We start from the raw sequence: 25,310 nt of genomic DNA on the forward strand, positions 1-25,310 counted from the left end.
TCCAAGTGTCCACTCTTGGTAGCATGCATAAATTGGCTCACCACTCCCACTGCATAAGAAATATCTGGGTGAGTCATAGACAGATAGATGAGCTTCAACCTAGCCTCTGGTACTTCCTGGCATCAACAAGAGAGAAACCATAATCTTCTCCTAGTTTGTGATTCTGCTCAATAGGCGAATTTGCTGGTTTGTAACCTGTTAGAATTATTGGGATCCCAGAGGATCTCGGTATTAGCGCTAGCACTAATACCAAGATGGATCCTTCTGGGGGTCTTTTTGTCTTTTGTCTATTTTCTTGTGGGTTACTCTTCTTATTGCTATTTAATGAAGTGGAATAGGAAGTTCTAACCTATCGGTTGAACTCCCAAAGGGTTACAGCCTATGATATTCTCTCCTCTCTCTTCTCTCTTTACTTCTCTTTTCTCTTTATTATTTTACATGGTATCAGAGCTAGAACCTTAGGGCTGCTACATCGCTCTAATATCTTGTTCTTGTTCTCTTTTCATATTTCTTCACTTTATTCTTGAGGTGATTGATCTCTGATTACTTTGCGGCTTCCTTTCGTATTCGTTTGAAGGGGGTGCAGCACCCCATGCTGCTTTATGGGATTTTGAAGAGACTAGTTCATGTTTCTTATTGAGAACTAGTCTTCTCTCTTTTGTGTTCATTGGTGATCGGTATATGGATTGATAATTGTGACATCATGTCAGGTATGAACTTTTAGTTGGTTGGAGATTTATATTGATCAGTTTTGGATCGATTTTCTGGACAGAGTGTGTGCTTCATATCGATCAGCCTTGGATCGATTTTCTGGACCAGATTGATATCGGTTTTTTTTTTGGGGACTGCATACTTCAATATTTTCTGGGCAGAATAGTTCACGGTTTCTGGGCAGTGACTCGATTTTCTTTGACAGCCTTTGTGGGCAGATTTTTGGATCGATTTTGTGGTGATTATTTTCTGAATCTCTATTGATGGATGATCTAATAAGCAAGTGGTGACAGAAGTGATGTCTTCTTCTTCACATCGCATTGTGGAAAAGAAATTAGTAGGTGCTAGCAACTTTCAACAGTGGAAGCACATAGTGACGTTAGTATTGACTGGTCGTGATCAGCTGAAGCACTTAACAGAGACAAAGCCGGCTAATGATACATCATGGGATGTCATGGATGCACGTATTTTAGGACAACTTTTGAATTGTATGGATGACCAGATAGTTGATTTGGTCACCCATATCCATACTGTGAAGGGATTGTGGGAATACCTGAATGTGCTGTATTCAGGTGTGAGTAATCTGTCCCGTATTTATGAACTGTCGCAGGATTTTTATCGAGCTGATAGGAAGGATCGTCAATTCACCCAATATTGTGCTGATTATAAGAAGATGTATGAAGAGTTGAATGCGATACTCCCTATCAGTTCTGATGTAAATCAGATGCAGACCCAGCGGGAGCAACTCGCAGTTATGGGTTTTTGGGGCAGTCTTGGAAAGGAGCATGATTCAATCCGCTCCAATATTTTAGGAGGTGATAAGGTGCCCTCCCTTGCTGATACATTCTCTCAGGTCCTTCGTGTTTCTCGTGAGAAGTCTCATGATCCCACACCAGTCACAAATGATAGTTCAGCCCTAGCAGCTTCTGGCCGTGGGAATGGAGTTGGCCGTGGTCGTGGTAATGTTCCAAGGAAAGCTCCTGGTACTCTGTTTGTTGAGGGTGGTCATGTAAGGACGTGTCACCACTGTGGCACACCGGGTCATATTCAGTGCTTTTGTTGAAGTTTCATGGTAAGCCTCTGCAACAACAGTTTGCCAACTCTGCAACTAGTACAGAGTCTTCTGCTGCACCATCTGAGGAAAAGGTGATAACTATGTCTGCTGAGGATTATGCAGGGTTCACCCAGTTTCAGATTTCTCAGCCTACATCTTCCTCCACTACTACTTTTGTCAAGACAGGTAATGCCACTGCGTGTCTCTCTTCTTCTCGTCCCTGGATCATTGATTTAGGTGCATCTGATCATATGTCTAGATTTTCAGGTAATTTTTCGTCTCTTTGTCCTTCGGAGTCTAGTATTACATTAGCCAAAGTTAATGGCACTGGAACTGTTCATCCTAGTACGAATTTTTCCCTTTCAAATGTCCTTTACTTACCTGATTTCCCTTTTAATTTATTGTCTGAGTAAGCTAACCAATGCTTATAACTGTTCCATAACTTTCTACGCTGGTTCTTGTGTTTTTCAGGATCTTAAGTCGAAGAAGACGATTGGTAGGGGGCGTGAACAAGGGGGGTTGTATTTTCTTGAGGACTCTCCTTCAGTTGCATGCTTCGGAATTTATCTCCTCGTGAAGTTCATTGCCGGTTGGGACATCCATCATTACAGAGTTTGAAGAAGCTTGATTCTCGTTTTCAGTCTCTTTCTAGTCTAGATTGTGAGTCGTGTCAGTTTGGAAAGCTCCACTGTGTGAGTCATTCCCCTCGAGTCAATAAATGGTCTACGTACCTTTTTGATTTAGTTCACTCCGATGTGTGGGGTCCTTGTCCTATTGCGTCTAAGTTAGGATTTCAGTATTTTGTTACTTTTGTTGATGACCATTCTAGGGTCACTTGGCTTTTTTATCTACTGAAAAATCGTTCAGAATTGTTTTCTATTTTTTGTGCAGTTGTTACTGAAATTCAAACTCAATTCAATAAGAGCATTCGTACTTTATGTAGTGACAATGCAAAAGAGTATTTTTCATCACCCTTTAATTCTTTTATGATTGGTCGTGGTATGATTCACCAGTCTTCTTGTTTAGACACTCCACAACAAAATGGAGTGGCTGAACGGAAGAATAGACATTTGATGGAAGTTACTCGGTCCATTCTTTTTGAACGGAAGGTACCACAGATTTTTTGGGCTGATGCTGTTCTTACTGCATGCTTTCTCATTAATCGCATGCCCTCTTCTGTTTTAACAGGTGGGATTCCTTATTCTTTACTTTTCCCGTCTGCCCAATTGTTTGAGTTACCTCCCCGTATTTTTGGGTGTGTTTGTTTTGTTCATGACCATCGTCCTGGGCTATCTAAGTTAGAACCTAGGTCCTTGAAATGCATTTTCCTTGGTTATTCGCGTACTCAAAAAGGATATAGGTGTTTTTGTCCTTTGCAGAAATATTTTATCACCGCCGATGTTTCCTTCTTTGAGTCCACGCCTTATAATGATTCTTCATTTGTTTTGTCCAAGTTGGATAATGGTCTTCCTCTTTCTGTTGTAGAACGGGTCTCTCCACAGGTTCCACCGACTGCACCTCTACCACCACCACCACCAACTATTCCTCCTGCTTCGATTCACCAATGTTCGTTGTCCTCGTGTTGATATAGCAACCCTGGCTCCTTCGGTACCTACCACGTCAACTTTGGCTGCTGATCTTGTTCCAGAGGTAACTGTATCCATTTATGATGTTCTTGCTCCATCTTCTAGTGATGTTGTTCCTTCTGATCTTGATGTTCCCTCTTCTAATTTTAATGCTGCTCCTTCTGATATTGATGTTCCCATTGCTCTACGTAAGGGGGTTCGTAGTTGTACCCAACATCCTTTGGGTAATTTTGTGTCTTATTCTGGTTTGTCTGACTCTTTTCGATCTTATCTTACCACTATTGCGTCTTATCTTGTTCCTAAGTCAGTTGCAGAGGCATTATCTAGTCCTGGCTGGAGGATAGCTATGGAGGAAGAATTATCGGCCTTGGAAAGTAATGAGACTTGGGATCTTGTTCCTTTGCCCACGGGTAAGACTGCTGTTGGTTGTCGGTGGGTATTTGTTGTGAAGGTAAACCATGATGGTTCTCTTGCTCGTTTGAAAGCACGTTTGGTAGCGAAGGGGTATACCCAGGTCTATGGGGTTGATTATTTAGATATTTTTCATTTTTTCTCCTGTTGCCAAGCTTGCTTCTGCGCGTGTTTTGATCTCTCTTGCAGCATCTCATCACTGGCCTCTATATCAATTGGATGTGAAGAATGCCTTCCTTCATGGTGATTTACATGAGGAGGTATATATGGAGCAACCTCCAGGGTTGGTTGCTCAGGGGGAGTCTGGTTTGGTGTGTAAGTTGAAGAAGTCACTATATGGGCTTAAGCAGTCTCCTCGGTATTGGTTTGGTAAGTTTACCAGTGTTGCTCTTCAATTTGGTTTGTTGCAATGTGATAGTGATCATTCGGTGTTCTATCGTCTCTCTAAGACGGGTAGGATATTTTTGGTTGTGTATGTGGATGAGATAGTCATCACGGGAGATGATGTTGAAGGCACATTTGCAACAACAGTTTGAAACCAAGGACCTCGGAAAGTTGAAATATTTCTTGGGTATTGAGGTTGCTCAGTCGAGCAAAGGTATTTCTCTTTCATAGCACAAATATGTTTTAGACTTACTTATAGAGACCAAGGTTCGAAAACTCGGGTCTCGGAGCCATCTCGGCCCAGCCTAAAACCAAGTCGAGTTGAGATCTCAGCGAGTTTGTGTAATTTTTTTTTTTCCAACTCAGAAGCCCATCTGGGTGGGTTTTAGACCTCCTTTGGGTCTGAAAGTTGGTATTCAGCCTATTTTAGGCCATTTAAACACAATGGCATTATCAGATTTTGCAAAAACAGAGTCCAAATAGGACTTTTACATCGGACCCTAAGTTGGTAGGCGACGACGTACTAAAATACCATACTATATACATTAATGACATAATTTAGTAATAGAAAGCTAGCAAAACATTCAATTAATAGTAAAACAACTTAATAAGCATTACAAATGTTAAAGTGAATAAGTGATACATCAAATTGCTTACGTTTAACAATGTTACAAGTTACAACTATCATCACATAAAATGAGATTGAATCACATATTCATTCCCCACTTGTCCCACATAGTCTTCCCATGACATATTGTTGCTCCACTGTTGCATATAGTTCTCCACAGCAGTCATATAAGAGTTGTCATCCACATATAGCAAGGCCCCTATCCTAGGGTATAGCTGTTGCACAGTGGCGTGAGACGGTTGCCATAAAGTGTGAGATCCACTGCTTCTGCTACTGTCATATTGAGGAATGTATGGGACTGGGAATGTGGGCCCAATCCCAGACCCAGTGCTTTGATAGTCATACTCATGTGTTGACTGGCCAAACTGACCATAGGCACTATATTCAGAACCGGTGCTCTCCTGGCCATAATCATAGTGATGATGAGGTTGAGATGAATGCCACGACTGATGCTCACTACTAGTATCCATACTCATGCTTCCAAAACTTGCTAGCATGGTGTTCATTCTCGTGTCATCATGCTGAGGTTGGTTGTGTTTGCGACCCGTCCTCTTGTACGTTTTACTATGACCACCATGGTCTTGATCTTGTGTAGCATGTGTAAACTGAGACTCACCTGTGAAACGCACAGGGTCCTCCTGCGTTCCCACTTCATGCTGGTATTGCTCGCGCATCCTCTCATGACGATCATCATAATAACCACCACTCTGTATGCCACCACCACCACCACCACTACTACCAGCATTACCACCAGCAGGGTCATCACCATCACCATCACCACCATCATCATCATCATCATCATCAGGAGCAGTTCCTGTTGCAGCCTCAAAAGGTCTCGGTGACTCTGAATGTGCATGCCCCTCTTGCGACATGTAGTCGTCAACATCTGTACCGGTTACGAACGCAATGGTAGAGTCGGGCCTACCTCCAGGCTCATCCATCTCTGATGCACCACGATCCCTCACCCACTGGAATAGGGGATCCTCATCATCATCAGAGTCCTCGAATGTACTCCAGTTGCGCTCGCACCCAGAGGATGAACATGTTTGTGAGGGCACTTTGACTGCTAACTTCCTCAGGTTGGGTGAACTTGTACCATAAAGCACCCACCAGTCAGCTGCATTACAAACATAGAATATTAAGAATATGTGCATTCTAAAGGGATAAAATTATAATTCATAAATGTAATGTCATGCCACATTGCCACCTACCAAGGTCTGACTTTTGTCTACCCTCCACTGCAGCTTTTCGACTGAAACTTGCTGAGGCCTCTTTGAAGAATTTGATCTATTTTCATTTTTAATTTCAAACATTGTTAGAGGCATTAGTATTTGCTATTGAGTAATTACATTCCTTTACTTACTACCAAAGTACCAAAGTCCCATACTCTCACCTCATCATTGCAGTCAACTTGTGTCTTGGCATTGGGCTCCAACTTCTCAATAACAGTTTGAATTGCCACTAAAAAATCTGTATCTAGCCCAAGATTATGCGAGTACTGGTACTTTGGATTCAAATATTATGCTAGTAAAGGAGAAACCACAAATATAACTTGTTAGTGACTTAATACTTTTGAGTTTTGAATATATAAATGTAAAAACTCATATAAAGTTTAAAGTATGTTGAAGTGTTGAACTCACTAGCTTTATGCAATGGATGACTCAAGTGCTTCTCCCACCGCTCATCAATGATGTTAATGAATGACCAAGCACTTCGGGGTATTGCAGCTCGGACCATTTCATTCATCTTCTCCAGGGCAGTATATATGTGGGGCAAGGTAGGCTTCTTCTCCGTGTCAACCATCCTTAGTACTGCCACCACTGGCTCTAATATGGCAACAACTTTATACAAGTCCTTCCAAAATTGATCACTTGCAATGGTCTGTTGTGCTGCCTTCCCTTCTTCTATCCTAGAACCTTGCCAACCAAACCATTGTTCACTTGCAAACATAGACCTCAAACCTATCACCTTCATCTGAAAGCTCTTCAATGCAATGTAATTGGTGGCAAATTGAGTGACACCAGGCCTCACTAAATCCCCCTTGCATTTTTCCCTCATCATGGCTAAAGCATAACCATGGTTATACACAAAGTTGGTCACTTGCCTTGCCCTATTGACCACACCAGCCACCAAAGCTTTTTTCCCCATGTCTTTCAGCATTAAATCAATGGAATGTACTGCACATGGAGTCCAAAAGAGGCGGATCCTCTTACTCTTCTTGTTCATCAATTTCTCTCCAGCCTTCTTAAAATTAGAACCATTATCTGTCACAATTTGGATAACGTTCTTTGGTCCTATATCTTCCTCCACCACTTGCTTCAGTAGCTTATACAAATATGATGCATCCTTTACATACTTTGATGCATCAACAAACTTTAAGAATACAATCTTCCCATTACAACTCGCCATGAAATTTATAATGGACTGTCTAGTCGGTCCAGTCCAACCATCAGCCATAAGAGTAACCCTATATGTGTCCCACCTTGACTTCAGACCCTCTATGTACTCTTTCACCTCCTCTACCTCTTGAGGCAAATATACATTATATAACTCATATAGTGTAGGCCCCTTCCATCCTGGGCCAACCCTCCCTATAGCGTCAAGGAATGCATTATAGTATGTTCCTTGTGCTACATTAGCTGGAATGCCATTGTATAGCATGAACTTGCTGAAGGCTTTCCGTGCTTCCTCTTGTTTACCACCAAACACTTACGGGATGGTTGGCTGGTAGGCATCTTGTTACCTAAAGGTAGATGGATCCTGCTAAAAAATGGGATCTAGGGAACATGTTCGTGGTCGGGCTTGGGGCCGTGGGATATCTCTTGTGCCAGTGCTTCTCCTCCTCTCATCTTCTTGCACTGGTGCAGCTGAGCCAGATCCACCAGCTCCTCTTGCTTGCTCATATGCTCTTATATTCTCAAAATGAAAACTGTCTACTCTCTGCCAAAGTCTGCTAGTAAATCCTCTATTCAGTCTCTGATTCGAACTCACCAGGTGTAGGCCTATATTCAGTATCATCTCCTACTCCTCCACGGATCTCTACACTAGGCCTCTCTAGAACTGCCTCATAAAAAGCTATTTGTTGTCTTTCCCTCTCAGCTTTCTTTGTTCGTACTCCTCTCAAATTTTGTGTCATTCCCAGTTTCACTTGGCTCAGAACATTTCGGCATGAGGCAACATCCTTGTCTGTACCAGACAAATGTTGCTATAACCTAGTTGCTCCTCCAGAATTTAGAATCTTTCCATAGTAGTTACACTTTGACTTCTTTTTTTCCTCAAACATCGGGACTCCATGTAGCCATGCTATATCCCCCATTGTGTAAGAAATATCTTATTTTTTACACTGTTACATAAAAAAAACATGTATTAGTAACTATTACAGACTTAAAGTATTGTATTCATAACTATTAAACATAATGTAAAGCTACTAGAACAATCAAATACCTATCTCTTATTTATTCCCTAACCCTAGTATTTATTTCTTAATTAAAAATAAAATTTACAATTTTTATTAAAAATAATTATACCTTAAAGTATAAAATATTATAACATAATGATGTATTTGACACCATTTGAAGTTGGACATTATGTACCTATGTTGTGCATAATTTTCCAAAAAAAACAGGTATTTTTTCTTAATTTTATATATTTTTTTAAACATTTTAATAATATTATTATTAAATCTGAAGAAAAAAAATGACTCCATGAGGCTGTAGAGCATGCAAACTTGTCTAACATATATGAAAATCACATCCAAACAATAAGTATTTATCCTATTTTTTTCAATTTCTTTTTTGAAAAAATTCATTTTTTTTCCAGAAATTATAATAAAAAATTTAATAACCAAAAAAAAATTCGGACTCCATCAAGTGATAGATTGGCCAAAGTTGTGTAACATAACTCAAAATCACATGAATCTACCAAGGTTTCATCAATTTTTTTTGAAAAAAATAGATTTAGGGAAAATGGCTTACCTTTTAAAAATCCTTCAAAAACTTGATCAATTTTGCAAAAGTGAGCTTCAATCTTCAATTTGGCAACAAAATCACCTTCCAAAGCTTTCAATCCATGGAAAAAATGAAGAGTAGAAGAGAGGATTTGAGAGAAGAAGTGAGAAGAGAGAGCTAAAGAGACCTCTTGACAGAACTTGCCGAGATTAGCGAGTTCTGTCGAGATGGCTTCCTTATTTGTAAGTGAAATGGGTAAAAAAATGGCCCCAGACCCGAAACCATGCCCATGACCCGAGATTCGCCGAGATCTGAATTTTTTTTCACTCATTTTCTAGCTACCCGAAACCCGAAATGAACCGAGATCTCGGCAAGAAATTGTACTTTTAACACTCGCTAGCTATCTCGACTCGGCGATATCTCGCGAGTTCTCAGTCCATGATAGAGACTGGTATGTTAGGTTCTAAACCTTTGGATACTCCTATGGATCCTAATGTGAAGCTTGTGGCTGATAAGGGTGGTGTGTTGAATGATCTTGAGAAGTATCGTAGGCTGGTTTGGAAGCTAAATTATTTGATGGTCACACGACCTGACATTGCTTTTCCAGTTAGTGTTGTGAGTCGGTTTCTGTCCTCTCCCAGGACGTCTCATTGGGATGCTGTCATTCGGATTTTGCGTTATCTGAAGAAGGCTCCAGGCCATGGTCTTTTGTACTCTGATCATGGGCATGGGCGTGTTGAAGGGTTTTCTGATGCAGATTGGGCTGGGTCTCCTGTTGATAGGAAGTCAACTACTGGATATTGTACTTTTATGGGTGGGAATCTTGTCTCATGGAAGAGCAAGAAACAGACAGTGGTGGCAAGGTCCAGTGCCAAGTCAGAATATCGGGTGATGGCTCATATTACTTGTGAGCTGATGTGGTTAAAGCAACTCTTGACTGAGCTTGGTTTTGTTAATATTATTCCAATGCATTGTGGTGTGACAACCAAGCGGCTGTCCATATTGCTTCAAATCCAATGTTTCATAAAAGGACGAAGCACATTGAAGTTGACTGTCACTTCGTTCGCGAGAAGCTACAAACAAGGGCTCATTTCTCCACAGCATGTTCGCACAAGAGAACAGTTGGAGGATGTTTTTACTAAAGCTTTAAGGAGTGGGAGGATTGATTATATTTGTAACAAGCTGGGCATGATTAACATCTATGCTCCAGCTTGAGGGGGAGTGTTAGAATTATTGGGATCCCTAGCGCTAATACCGAGATGGATCCTTCTGGGGGTCTTTTTGTCTTTTATCTATTTTCTTGTGGGTTACTCTTCTTTTTGTTATTTAATGAAGTGGAATAGGGAGTTCTAACCTATCGATTGAACTCCCAAAGGGCTATAGCCTACGTTATTCTCTCCTCTCTCTTCTCTCTTTACTTCTTCTCTTTTCTCTTTATTATTTTACACAACATACCTGTCTCTTTCAACAAATCATGAACAAACTTCCTTTGACATATGCCGATTCCCTTCTTGAATCTTGACACTTCAATTCCCAAGAAATACTTCAAGGGACCAAAATCTTTAATCTCAAACTGTTGAGCCAAGTAGGTCTTCAGCCTAGCTATCTCAGCTCTATCAATTCTAGTCACTACAATGTCATCACCATAGCCAATAAGAGCTATGATGGTACCATTACCTCGCCAGGTAAATAGAGTATGGTCAACTTAACTCTGGGGATACCCATTCTTCAAAATAGCCTTCCTGAACCGCCCAAACCATACCTTTAGGGACTATTGTGCCTTCTTCAGAAGACACTTTCCCTTCAGCTGAAGGAAGATTGAAGTCAGATGGGGTTTGCATGTACATTTCTTCTTCCAAGTCACCATGAAGGAAGGCATTCTTCACATCTAATTGATATAATGGCCAATCTTTATTGGCCACCAATGATAAGAGAACTCTTATAGAGTTGTATTTAGCCACAGAAGCAAATGTCTCCTAATAGTCAATCCCACATACCTGACTATACCCTTTGGCCACCAACCTTGTTTTGTACCTCTCAACCGAACCATCGGACCGATACTTGATTGTGTAGACCCACCTGCATCCAACTGGAACTCTCCCCCTGGGAAGATCGACCAATTTCCAAGTACCATTCTTTTCAAGAGCCATCATTTCTCAAACATGGCTTGCTTCCACTTTGGATTAGACATAGCTTCAGTGACACTCTTGGGAATGGAAACAGAAGTGAGGGCAATAGTAAAGGCAAGACCTATAAGAGAGAGAGAGAGAGAGCATCATAGGAAACAAACTAGGCTATAGGATTAGTACAAACTCTCTTTCCCTTTCTAACATCAATAGGAAAGTCTAAATCAAAAGGAAGAGAATGGCTGTCACTTGACTGAGGATGGTGAAGCTCAGGATGTGGATCCAAAGAGGACTCTTGGCAGGTCTTCTTCCTCCAGCAGCCTCTTTTGTATAGATTTAACTCCTTCGTATTGTCAGAATCAACACCTGATTGACCATCAATATCAACCACATCCACTTCTCTGTGTTTCCTAATGTCAAGCATAAAAGGAAAATGAAGGAGTTTGGTATGATCTTATCCCAATGAAGATGACTGATGTACTCTTGGAACGGCTTGCGATTTATGACAATGACGTAATAGTAGGTGGTATGAAAAACTAGTGTGTCTTCAAATTTAAAGGCAAGTTCATCATACTGAACCCCATCAACATACCTGAAGAGCAAGCCAAGCGACGAGCCTTGAGGACCAATAAGAAAGAGACTATTGCAAAGATGAAAATGCTGACCTTACCTCACAAACAGTTCGCGAGGACTAGTCATGATACAGACTGATTTTGGCATTCGTCACACAGGAAGTGACCCCTCCACAAGAGGCTAAATTTCCCAAGCCTTATTTAGGACCTGTTGATAGACTTTGCTGATCTAGTACCAGAGGAGCCACCAGGTACACTTCCACCGATGTGCGACATTCAGCACACCATTGACTTGGTACAGGTCTCAGCACTTCCCAACTTCCTAGCATACAAGATGAGGCGCACAAAGCACACAAAGATGAAAAGACAGGTGGACGAGCTATTGAAGAAAGGTTTCATACAGGACAGCTTGAGTCCATGTGCCCGTACTACCCCTCCTCACCTCAAAAAGGATGGGTCTTGACGCATCTGTATGGACAGTTGTGCTATAAATAAAATAACAGCCAAGTACCGGTGATGCAGATTCGTCACCAAATAGGGCTTGTTTCATTGGGAATAAGTCTAGGGTTGGGTTACATACATGTTGGGCCTTTGATCCCATGGATTTCTAATGTAATAGGCCACTTTTATGGGCCTAAAATATGGGTATATAGGTTGCATACGGGATTAGCCCAATACTTAGTTTATTTTTATGTTTTTTAATTGAACCGGTTCAAATTGGTTGCATCCAATTGGTTCAATTTAAATGATCATGTGACTTGGTTAAGTGGTCATGTGACAACTTAAGTGGTCATGTGATGTAGGTTGGCTTGGATTAGGACTCTATAAGTCCAGCCATATTTTAAGTCTATTTCCTTTAGTATTCTAGTTTCCTAGTCAGTTTAAGTTACCTAATAGGTTAGGGATAGGATTAGGCCATTCCTTTTTAGTGTCTAAGTCTATTTTTGAGTCTTCTATATAAGTTTGTAAGGGAGGCCAGCATTACATACGAATTTTGATTAATAAAAACTCAGCTTTATGCTTGCTGCCTTTGTTGCTGCCTTTGCTCCATCGTGAGTGTGCCTTGTGAGTAATATCAAGGTTGTCTTGTGAGTAATATCAAGGTGAAGGGATTGGTGGATCTCCAATCGACTCCTTGCATCGTGAAGATTGGGAGGGCTGCTATTTATCTCCTTGCATCTTGTAGATCGGGAGACCCCAGTGTTCATCTTCAAACCTGCTGCCATTGAAGATCTCTTCAAATCCAGTAAGTTTGAATCTGAACTTTGTTTAAACCTTCTTCTTCTCACTCCTACCCTAACTAGGATTCCTCCATAACTTCAAATCTGTCCATTAGTTTTTGTTAACAGCCCTTAGAACTGAATGCTTGAGTGATTGAATTGATCACCCAAGCCCCTTTATTTATATTAACTTGAAATAAATCTGATCAAAGTACAAGTAGGATAATAACACCTCAGTCCTAGTCCTACTAGGAATTCCTAATACAACTAGGAATGCCAGAATAGGACTCGGCTGAGGGTAAAACAATAAAAATAAAAGAAAAGAAAAGAACTTAATCTGACTAGTACTACTCCTAACATGACTAGGACTAATCCTAATCAACTAGGACTAGTAGGACTAATCCTAATCTAACTAGGACTGCTTACCCCAATCGGGTAAGCACCCTATTTCAACACTCCCCCTCAAGTTGGAGCAAAGATGTCAATCATGCCCAACTTGACTAGATTGGGATGAAACAATTTTCCAGACACTCCCTTGGTGAAGATATCAGCAAGTTGATCAGCAAATGTCACAAAGGGAATACAAATCAGCCCAGCTTCTAACTTCTCTTTGATGAAATGCCTATCCACCTCAACATGCTTGGTACGATCATGCTATACTGGGTTGTGTGCTATGCTGATGATAGCCTTTTTGTCGCAATACAGCATCATAGGAAGACGAATAGGAACACCAAGATCTTGTAGCAAATCTTTAAGCCATAGTAACTCACAAATACCTTGTGCCATAGCTTGAAACTCAGCTTCGGCACTAGAACGAGCAACCACATTTTGCTTCTTGCTACGCCATGTGACAAGATATCCACCTACAAAGGAGCAATACCCAGAAATAGACTTCCAATCTGCAGAACCAACCCAATCAGCATCAGTGTATGCTTCTATCCGTAGATGACCATGTATAGACAAAAGAATTCCTTTTCCAGGAGCTGACTTCAAATAGTGCAAGATACGAAGAACAGCCTCCATATGAGAAGAATAGGGATCATGCATAAACTGGCTCACAGTACTCACGGCGACAGCAATGTCAGGACGCGTGTGTGAAAGATAAATCAGCTTCCCTGCAAGTCTTTGGTACCGGCCTTTATCAACAGGCTCACCCTCTTTCTCCTTGAGTCGAACAGTAGGGTCCATAGGAGTATCTGAAGGATGACAGCCTAGCAACCCGGTCTCAGCCAATAAGTCTAGGACATACTTCCTTTGGGAGAGAAAAATGCCTTTAGAAGATCTGGCTACTTCAATCCCAAGAAAGTATCGTAGTTTCCCTAGATCTTTAATCTCAAATTCTTGTCCAAGGAAGGTCTTCAACCGTCTGATCTTTTCACCATCATTGCCAGTAGCCACTATATCATCAACGTAGACTATAAGAACAGTGAGTTTTTCACCAACCCTCTTATAAAGAGTGTGTGATCAGCATTACTCTGCTTATAGCCCGCAGAAATCATGGCCTTGTGGAACCGGCCAAACCATGCTCAAGGTGACTACTTCAGCCCATAAAGTGCACGCTTCAGTCTATATACTTTTCCTTGGTTTCTGTCACAAGAGAACCCTGGTGGAATGTCCATATACACCTCCTCATCCAGTGTTTCATTTAGGAAGGCATTTTTTACATCTAGCTACTGCAAATCCCATCCAAGGTTGACTGCACAAGATAATAACACACGAACAGTATTTAACTTTGCAACAGGTGCAAAAGTTTCTTGGTAATCAATGCCGTATGTTTGAGTGAACCCCTTGGCCACGAGTCTTGCCTTATACCTATCCACAGTGCCATCCACCTTCTGTTTCACCACAAACACCCATTTACATCCAACGGTTTTCTTCCCAGGTGGAAGAACCACAAGCTCCCATGTGTTATTTTTCTTCAAGGCGTCCATTTCTTCCATTATAGCTGCCTTCCATTTTCCGTCTGATAAAGCTTCCTGCCAATTGTTAGGAATACGAGCAGAAGAAAGAGAGGAAACAAAAGCACAAAAGGATGGGGAAAGGGAATCATAAGAAACAACATGAGATATGGGATGCTGAGTACAAGTTCTGACACCTTTGCGAAGAGCAATAGGTAAGTCAGGATCATTACCAGGTGGAGAGGCAGGTTCTGGATCCGGGTTCGGCAATTAGATGGGTACTGGAGCAACAGTTGATTGAACCTGCTTATGTTTCCTTGCATAGGTCTTCACATTACTGGCATCAATCCTCCTCTGAAATTCACTAATAGTCCTCTGGATAGGAGTCTGGACCGGGGTAGATTGCTCCCTCTAAATAGAAATGGGCTCCCCCTGTATAGGAACCTCTCCCCCTATCTCAGGGGGAGTACTAGGGGCAGGCTGAACTGGTTCAGACTCATGGTAAATAGACTGAAGTGGAGGTGGAGAGTCAATAGTCAACACATCTTCACTAACACTTTCCCCCTGAAGACGTGGGGACACATAATATGGAACATTTTCATGAAAGACAACATCCATGCTGATAAAAGTCCTGCGGGATGGAGGGTAGTAACATTTGTACCCCTTTTGGGTAGCAGAGTAACCCAAGAAAATGCAACGGAGGCTATGTGGGTCAAGTTTACCAGGAGACCTTGTATCCCTAGCATAACAAATGCAGCCAAACACCTTAGGTGGGACTATAAAGGAAAAAGAGCCAAGTAATAGCTCAATAGAGGCTTTTGAAAGAAGAACCCATGGGCAGCCTATTAATTAAATAGCAAACGAGATCCCCCAATAAAGGGAAGGGACATCGAGCAAACATAGGGCCTAGCCACCTCCGAGGTGGCGATTTTTCTCTCAACCACACCATTTTGGGCGGAGTGTCGATACGGTCCGATGGAGGATTCCATGTAGAAGGTATTTTTGAACCGACCTTCCATATACTCTTTCCATTTCATCCTCAAAATTTGAAGAGTAGCATGAAACGGGTCTTAATCATTTGATGAAAGTGTTGAAAACATAAAAAACTTCACTTTTTGTGTGCATAAGGTATACCAGTGAACATAGAAAGATCAATGAAAGTGACATACCACGATAGCATCAGGGAAGTTTTCCTACTAGGCCCCCACACATCAGTAGATGAACAATATGAAATAAGGAAGAGGATCTTTTATTAGAAATAGGATAAGTTGAACGCGTCTGTTTAGCCAAGACACAAGGCTCACAAAAAAATTCTTCCCTATTACAGTCTTTAACAAATGTTGGAAATAAATTTGATAAAGTACCTAGGGGGGGATGGCCTAGTCTAGAGTGCCATTTATGTAAATCAGAAGAGAAGGAAGCCAAAGGTAAAGCCTGAGTAGGATCGACATCAAGCAGATACAATCCGCCATGCACTTTACCCGATCCAATCGTCTTCCCCGAGTCCAGTTCCTGAAAAACATAGTGAGTGAGAAAAAAGGTCACTTTACAATTCAGGGATTTAGTGATACTGCTAATGGAAAGAAGGTTAGTTGTAAATTTGGGAATATGCAACACAAATGACAGTGTAAGGGAAGGAGAACAACCAATGGATCCTTTCCCTGAGATGGAGGAGAGGGACCCAGCAGTAATTTTGACTTTATCCTTACTAGAGGTAGGAGAATATGTATTAAAAAGGCTAGAAGAACCTGTCATCTGATCAGTAGCACCGGAGTCTATGATCCATGGAGTGGATACTACTGATGCACAATGACCAGCAAAAGAAATACCTGTACGGGCAAAGAAGGAACCTGAATTGGCAGCAGACGTAGTAGAGGCAGTTGATGTGTTCAACATACGACGCAAAGCCTGGAGTTCTTCCTGGGAGAAACCAATGTCAGCAGTGGGAGTTGAAGCTACACTTTCAGTATGATTGGCTTTGTTTTTAGACTAAGCACGACCACGTTTGGCCTCAAAATCAGCTGGCTTCCCATATAATTTCCAACACTGAGCCTTAGTATGATATGGTTTGTGACAATGCTCACACTTAACGGGCTCTTTGGTAGTAGTAGTGGAAGCAGCAACACTATCAGAAGAAGCAACAGGAGTGGGACCAGCAGTGTGTAAGGCTGATCTCTCAACTTTAGGAGTAATCATCATGGCAGCCCTTCGTGTCTCTTCACTGTAAACATAAGAAAAAGTCTCCTCTAAAGTGGGGAAAGGAACCCGTCCAAGGACTTGCACCCGAATAGGGTCATAGTCATCATTGAGGCCAGCCAGAAAATCATAGACACGGAATTGGTCTACATAGGTGTGGTAGGCAGTAATATTAGTAGTAGTAGTAGGCTGGAATCGAGCATAGTGATCCAATTGCTGCCATAAGCACTTGAGGGCAGCATAGTATTTGGTGACAGTCATCTCCTGCTGAGTAGTGGTTTGGAGTGTCTTCCTGATTTCATAAACCTGAGCACCACTACCTGAACGACCATAAGTGCCCTTGACAGCTGTCCATATTTGTGTAGCAGTGTCAAGGAGAAGATACTGACTAGAGAGGTCAGTGGTCATAGAGTTCAGAACAAAGGACATTACCATTGCATCATTGGCAGCCCATTTAGTACGGGCAGCCCCTTCTTCAGCTGGTTGTTTGGTGGTGCCAATGAGATGGCCAGTGAATCCCCTACCAGCCGCAGTCAAGGATAGTAATCTGACCCAGATTAAATAATTCGTACCATCAAGCTTGATGGCAGCAGCATAGGGAAGGAAGTCATTCCTAGTCTGACCATCCCCTCCAGAAGTAGCAGTAGCTGTCTCTGAATCACCCATAGTTCAGGTAGAAACCGATCCACAAAATTGAAAAAAAACGAATCTTCAAAAAACTGAATCAGATCTGAAGTATGGGTTTTGAAGTGGCAGCAATTTCAGCCGTCTGAATAGGCTGAAAGATAGATCGAGTGATCCTCTAGTAGTGGGGAAGAAGTCCTCCAAAAAATAGCTCTTTCTGATGAACCAATAAGAATCCCTAATTTGATCAGAAATTAGGTAAAAAACCTGTGTTTGGAGAATCCGCAAGTTTGGATCTGAATTATACTTGATCCAATTTTGCAGTCTTCAAATAGGGAAGGTGTGCACCAATAATAGCAGAAAATAATCTCCAAAAAAAAAAGAAAAGATCAATCTTCAAGTATAGGAAGAACTTGATCTTCAAGAATGGAGGAGATCTGCCGGCAGAATTATGTCATACCAATAATCTTCAGTCTTCAATGAGGTAGGATTGAGGGAAGCATCTAAATCTTCATCAGATCACCTCATAGTTGCTGCCCTGAATGAGAGAGAGGAGCCGAGAGTGGTGGAGAAGAGAAAACCAGAAACCGTGGGGAGGGGAAAGTGAAAAATAAAAAACAAAAAACTGAGAAAGCTGCTCTTTAGATCAGAATTGGCTCTGATACCATGTTAACAGCCCTTAGAACTGAATGCTTGAGTGATTGAATTGATCACCCAAGCCCCTTTATTTATATTAACTTGAAATAAATCTGATCAAAGTACAAATAGGAATAATAACACCTCAGTCCTAGTCCTACTAGGAATTCCTAATACAACTAGGAATGCCAGAATAGGACTCGGCTGAGGGTAAAACAATAAAAAGAAAAGAAAAGAAAAGAACTTAATCTGACTAGTACTACTCCTAACATGACTAGGACTAATCCTAATCAGCTAAGACTAGTAGGACTAATCCTAATCAAACTAGGACTGCCCGATTCGGGTAAGCACCCTATTTCAACAGTTTTAAACCAAACTTTCAGCATACATCCCTTACATCATTATTGACACTCGATCCAAGTTTCATCAAACCCCCACCACCCTAAACCCTAGAATCCCCTACTCCTACCTCCATTAGGAATTGTCTCCAATAACCTTATCTTGCTGTCCAACTCATCTAACCTACTTCCATTCACTCAAACATCATAAAACCTATATCATTAGACTTCCCTACACCTGCCTATCATTACCATATAAGACAACCCTAACCTAAACCTAACTTTAACCTAATTTTGACCTAAAATTCAATTCTGCCCAAAATTACAGAATTTCAAAACTCATCCAAACCCTAACCTTTTTATACCATATTGACCCCTTAGACCTACCCATTAATACCCTATAAACCCCTTTCCCAATATCCAACCCAAACTCTAGGAATTGACCTAAATCCAAGTACTGTCCATTCGAACCAACAGCCCCTTTTGTTATTTGATCCTGTTGTTTGGCTCCTAGTAAGTCTCCTACCTATCTAGGACTCCATTAACCGGTTTTCCATTCCCCGACTTGACGACATGCTGAATATGTTGGCTGGTGCTAAGATCTTTCTAAGAATGCTCTCAGAAGTGGCTATCATCAAATACGGATTCAGGTTAGAGATAAATGGAAGACTGTCTTCAAGACAAAGTACAGCCTGTATGAATGGAAGATCATGCCCTTTGGTCTCACTAATGCCCCTACTACCTTCATGAGAGTGATGACACAAGTACTTGGACCCTTTATTGCCAAATTTTTAGTTGCCTACTTTGATAACATTTTGGTGTATGGCAAAATAGGGAATGACCACATGGACTACTTCGAGCGAGTAATGAAAGTGCTATGGAGGGTGAAACTCTACATCAGCCTTAAAAAGTACTCTTTTATGCTGCCCAAGGTAAACTTTCATGGGTTTATTGTGTCATCCAGTGGCATGGAAGCAGATCTAGAGAAAGTTTATAGTATTTTGGACCGTCCAGCACCAAAAACACTAACAGAAGCCAGGAGTTTTGATGGCTAAGCTTCTTTTATCGCAGGTTCATTCAAGACTTTAGTAGTATCATGGCCCCTATAACAGAATGTATGAAATCTAGCAAAGACAAGTTTGAGTGGACACCTACAGCCAACAAAGCTTTCGACCATTAAAAAAAGGGCGCACCCAGTGCACGAGGCTCCTGCCACTGCAGGGTCTGGGGAGGATCATAATGTACGCAGCCTCAGCCCCGCTTCACGGAGAGGCTGTTTCCTGAGAAAAAGATTGCGGAGTCTCCCGTACTACAGCTACCTGATTTTGACAGGATGTTTAAGGTGGCGACAGACGGCTAGACCCGATCTGGATCCCGATTCTGCATTTTAAAACCGTGCAAACACCTTGACAACTATCAAGTAATGAACTTCAATTTAAAATAACAATGGTGAAGTGCACCATCTTCAAATAAAGCAATAATTATCCTCAGCAAATTTGGCTCTTTTTCTGGCCGGGGGCATTTATTAGGATTTTGACTGACATCACAAGTGAAAATGTTGGGTGTAAATATCCTCAAAAGTTTAAGCTAAGAAGCAGAAGCAAAAGTGCTAAAGTTAATGTCTACCTCTTTGTCCCTTTCAAAAGTTGAGCATAAAAAACATAAAAAACCAGTGCCATAGTAAGCGACTCGAAAGGAAAAATTAGGAAGGGATAGTACCTGTGAGATAGAACCAGCTGCCACACATATGGAATAAAGAACTCCTCAGGATGATTTTCTTGCTCATAGGTGAATCGCAATTGATTAAACATCTGTAAAAATTTAAAACCAAAAGAAAAACCAAATTAAAATTGAAAAATAAGTGCATAAGTTCCATAAGATTTATTAATTGAAGGGGGAGGGGGGAATCACATGAGTTCCACATACCCAAATAACACTCCCTTAACCCTCCCTGAGATCAAAATTATCAATCTATTTACCTTTATTCCTTCACCTCGCCAAGATCGGCAATTGATGATTATGACTTGGAGGACTTTCTCCACAGACCATTCCCCATCCATACTCTGGGCATCCATGCGACTGTTAAAGAAATCTAATACCTACAAAGGTTGAATAGATAAATCTTAAGTGTTCATGAAAATTTTGAAGAGGTATAGAAGCCAAATGTTATCTTTATACCACTAGGAGTCCTTGAAGCCTGCAGTAATTAAGGAATTTGTGCACAAGGAAGGTGAGATTGGAAATCCTGGAAATCCTCTATCCATATTTGGAATCCTACAGATTAGCAAAGCTGTTGTTCCCTCATCCAATCCCCCCCCCCACCTGTAGCACTTCTTCCAGCCTCGAACAATAACTCATTTTCTTGAATTTCTTAAATGAATAAGGCTGGAATAGACAACTCTCTTAACCAACCACTGAGCGTATGACATTAGAACCTCAACGCACATTTTGGGCTGGCTACTCTCTGCATTCAGTCCTTGCTGACAAAACACATTTGATGTTTTGATAATCTAATACTCTACATTTTGACAAAACCGGGAGGAAAACAATTCTAATTTATATCAAATTATTAGAAGCGGGACCCATATCCAATTAACTAGTGAATAATTCCAACATTTAGTATTCTAATATGACAAAACTCCCCAAATTCTACTTCTGACAACATAAATTCTGCAAAAAATGCAAAATAACTAAATACCGTATTTGAATTCCTCTTATATGTTGTAGACATCTTAGAAAGAGGATGATGACAACAATGACGAGTAATACTTCTTGTCCCCTTAATTTTTTCGAAGTGATAAACAATAGTTATTTTCCAACTTCTGAGAAACAAGAGATTCAATCATCCTATTGTTTCCGTATTTGTGTATGTCCATCTTCAATCAATTTTTCTTCATTTTCTTTGTTCTTTTTTTTTTTTTTTTTTTTGTCTTTTTTTTTTTTTCTATTTTGGGTGGGGCGGGCTGAATTATGATGTTTATTAACAATTGAGATACATAAACAAAGACCAAAAGCAACATCAACCACCCCCCCCCCCCCCTCCCGGCATGAAAAAAAAAAAGAAGAGAGTGCAGACTGCACCAAATCTCCAAATGATATATTCTTGGCAAATTAGTCTGATATGGAATTACTAGACAAGGGCCTCCAGAAGGAAGAAGTTCATGGAGGCACTCAAAGTCTAACTGATGACTTTTTAGAAGCCTAAATGGTTAGGTTCAGAAACTGAGTTTCAAACCAGAACCGCAGTGAAGAGATCCACTGAGTCTCAAACCCAGATTTAAGATAAATTAAATATCTGATGATCAGCAACTCGGATTGAAGGGAAACTTTGGTCTAAGGTCTGATTTACAGAGGGGAACAACTCCTCAAAAGATGAGTCTGATTGGCAGTTAGAAAGATATCCTATTAGGGGTAGGATTCTTTAAAACAGTAATCAAATGGGCTCAAAACAGTAATCAAAAGTTCATCAAAACACCAACAGATTTCAGCAATAATATAAGGATACTAATCTGAAACAGAAAATCAAATCTGATATTAAAATAGACTAGAACTAGTAATCCAACTTGAAGTAGGACTCTAAGAAAACAGCAGCAAGATCAAATTTTGAAACCGTGGGTGTTTTTAGAATACTATACAATTACCAAATATGAAATCAGACTCAAATGGAATAATGGAGAAACTGAAACAAGGGAGGTGCATATACTTGCTATTGGAGAACATACGAATCAGGAATCTCACCAGATTCTCAGAGCTGACATCCCACCAAGCTTTCCTAGCATCTCACCAAGGGTCTCACTGCATCTCATAGCAAGTTATTTTGAATCTCACAAAACAATGGAGGCAAAAACGAAAGCCATAATTCATTCATCAAATTCGTGGGTAGGACTGTAGCTCCTTACAAACTTATATATGAGACTCAAAAACAGACTCAAACTAAGCTTAAAACTCCTCCAGCCAATAACTTACTTTGGAGATAATCTACTAACTAAAACTTAGCCTAAAATAAAGGCAAACAGCTTAAACAAGGCTGGACGCATAAAGTCCTAATCCATCCCAACTAAAACACTTAATAAACAAACAAAATAAAGAATAGGAATCTAACTAGACTAACTAATAAAGTAAATCCCTTATTCCTACCTCCTACCCATATTTTAGGCCCATTAAAGTGACCTATTACAAATTTACAATGAGAACCCATTGGATCAAAGGCCCAACATGTTAAGGAACATCACTAACTCTTCCAAGAGGAGTAAGCCCACAAAGGCCTCTCATTGGTGAAGCTATTAATCCAATGACTCTAGCTGAGTCCCCTTCTACCATGTGCCAAAATTAGAGAAAACAAGCCAACAACAACAACATCATCATAGCCTTTATCCCAACTTAATGGGGTCAGCTACATGGATCCTAGAAGAGACAAGCAAAATAATAAGGAAATAAAGTGGGTGGGGCATAAAACATCGACACAAACTCAAACTCTAGGGCATCAACTATAACTACAAACCACTTTTTAACAACCCGACATTCTGCTCTAGGTCTCGAAAAGGGGTGTGAAACAGAGGGCAGCATCACATCATCAAATTCCAGCTAAAAGGGGTCGACCGCATGTATCTTTGATCTCCAATCAGCTCTATTTGAGGCCAAGCCAAGCCAGACAAATGCTCTCAGCTTAACAGAATCTGCAACTGATGCAGTTTTATCACCAAACTGGGCTTCATTCCCTAGAAATAAATTTAGGGTTGGTTTATAGACATGTTGGTCCTTTGGTCCCAGGGGTTTTCTATATAATAGGCCACTTTTATGGGCCTAAAGTTGGGTACATAAGTTGCATACGGGATTAGCCCTACACTTAGTTTATTTTTATGTTTTAGTGTTTTAAATTGAACCGGTTGAACCACTGGTCCAATTTAAGTGATTTTAAAAAATTGTTTTAGGATAAAATCTTCTTAACTTAAGTTATATTTTAGGGTCCACACCTCTACACGAATTTTAGAGAGGGAGTGTTTTGTATTTAGACTCAGCCAAGGATTTGGGTTTCCTATTCCTAGGCTGCATAGGAATTTAGGCCTTTGGCCATAATAAATAAAGGCAAACCGTGGGGCTCCTCTTTACCTCACTGTTTATGAAATTTCTCTCTTGCAAGCTGCTGCAACTGTTCTTCTACTGAAGATTTGTTTTGTGTATGATCAAAGCTGGTGGGATTGGTGTGTGATCCAATCGACACCTTGCAGTGTGCATAGTACTATATCTCGCGATATATCGGTATCTCGGGCCTACCGAGATATCCGAAATATCCGAGATATCGCTGAAATATGACCGAAATATTGCATTTTTCTGCAATATTTCGGGGTCCATCTCGGGGTTTTTGGCCATATCTAGGCACGAAACTTCATGGACAGCCTTATTTAAGCTTAATAAACACATTTAAACCATAAAATTGTAAAAATGTGAATTCAAATTGGTGTTTTGGGCTTGCACCCTTGATTGACATACGTCGCCGACCTAATGTATAAATAGTTAAATACACATAGATTAGGAGTTAATATTTAATAATAGTATTTAACTTCATCACATATCAAGTTAAAGCCAATACACATTGATGAGTGCCATGATTCTCATAAACTCCATAATATTCAATAACTCGCTTAAAGCCTTAAAGGCAATACACTAAGTGTCAAAGTTAGTAAGTCACAAGACTCGCAACTCGCAAGTCTGACTCACAAGTTCATAGATCAATGAAATCACAACTTAAGTTACAAATTACAAGTGCTAAAGCGCTAATAGTAGTTCTTGTGCCTCCCTGGATCAATCCCACTCATGCCTCGCTGGAGTCGCGTCCATTGCTCTCTGTTTGAAGGACATATGTGGACCACGGTATAGAATCGGAGAAGAAACGAGTGTAGTCATCCACAAGTGTCACGTAAATGGAATCATCAACATATCATGAGGTAACCTATCCTAGGATATAAACTAGGGTTACCAATCGATCCGATCGTGAAGAAGATGATCCTTGTGATATGATGTTGGCGCCGGCGCAAGAGGCGATGGCATTGGCGCATGTATGGCGGTGAGGTTGGTAGTTAGGTCCGCTTAGGGTATGCAAAGATGTTATTTACAAAAGATGATCCAAGATGTCCCCTGGATGGGGGTGTAGTCATAGTCCCCTACCCCACTAAATCGCCCATATGATGATGATCCATATCTATATCCATCGTAAGGTTGTGATGCACCATAATCCGATGCCAATGGAGTGGTATGTGCGAAAATTAAAATAATTATTTAAGAGCAGAAAAATAAATCCGACACCGTGAAGCCGTAGATCGGTCATTGGTGTCTAACATATATTTAATTCATTACCATCTAAGTCATATTACCCCTAATTATTTCCTATTTTAATTGTAGGAAAATGAATTTTAAAACCAAAAAAAAAAAAAATACATATGGAAAAAAATTTTGACACTCGTGAGGCTATAGATCGGCCTCGATGTCTAACATATATTAATATCATCACCATCCAACAAAATTTGTACATAGTCTTTTCAAAAATAGTTTTAGAGGAATAGAATTTACCTTAAATAGTGGAAAAAGCTTGGATGATGAGCTTAGATGACCCTCCGATGAGTTTACCGCGAAAATCCGACAACAATGTGTTGAACAATGGCTAGAGTGTTGGATGAGAGCTTGGAAGAGTGGAAGAATAGGCAAAAGACTGAAATTCCTTAGCAAATGCAGCTCTCGGTCGAAATATGGACCGAAATTTGCGAAATATTGTATTAAAGCCCCCTTCACGTGACACTTTAAGCCAAAATACCATATTTCGTCGATATCTCACGAGATATCGAGATATTGTCGATATCTCACGAGATATCGTCGATATCTCACGATATCTCACGAGATATCGACAAATATGGTTTTTTCATTCGACCTGATTTCGCATCTCGGTAAGCTCGAGATATACGAAATTAGCGATATTTCGCTAAAT

The 25,310-nt window shown here is 40.6% G+C and overlaps 1 protein-coding gene across 1 annotated transcript in view; it reads right to left on the minus strand.

Annotated features, from left to right (window-relative positions):
• LOC122646066 (dymeclin-like) overlaps positions 1–25,310 on the minus strand; it is a 63,359-nt gene that overhangs the window by 13,513 nt on the left and 24,536 nt on the right. Inside the window, exons 15-16 of the mRNA XM_043839541.1 lie at positions 20,311–20,430; positions 20,051–20,142 (exon numbers count right to left, since the gene is read on the minus strand). Coding sequence (XP_043695476.1) covers positions 20,051–20,142; positions 20,311–20,430 — 212 coding nt within the window. The remainder of the gene's footprint in view (positions 1–20,050; positions 20,143–20,310; positions 20,431–25,310) is intronic.

The sequence above is a fragment of the Telopea speciosissima genome, chromosome 1 (genome assembly GCF_018873765.1).
Source record: "Telopea speciosissima isolate NSW1024214 ecotype Mountain lineage chromosome 1, Tspe_v1, whole genome shotgun sequence".
NCBI classification, from domain to species: domain Eukaryota; kingdom Viridiplantae; phylum Streptophyta; class Magnoliopsida; order Proteales; family Proteaceae; genus Telopea; species Telopea speciosissima.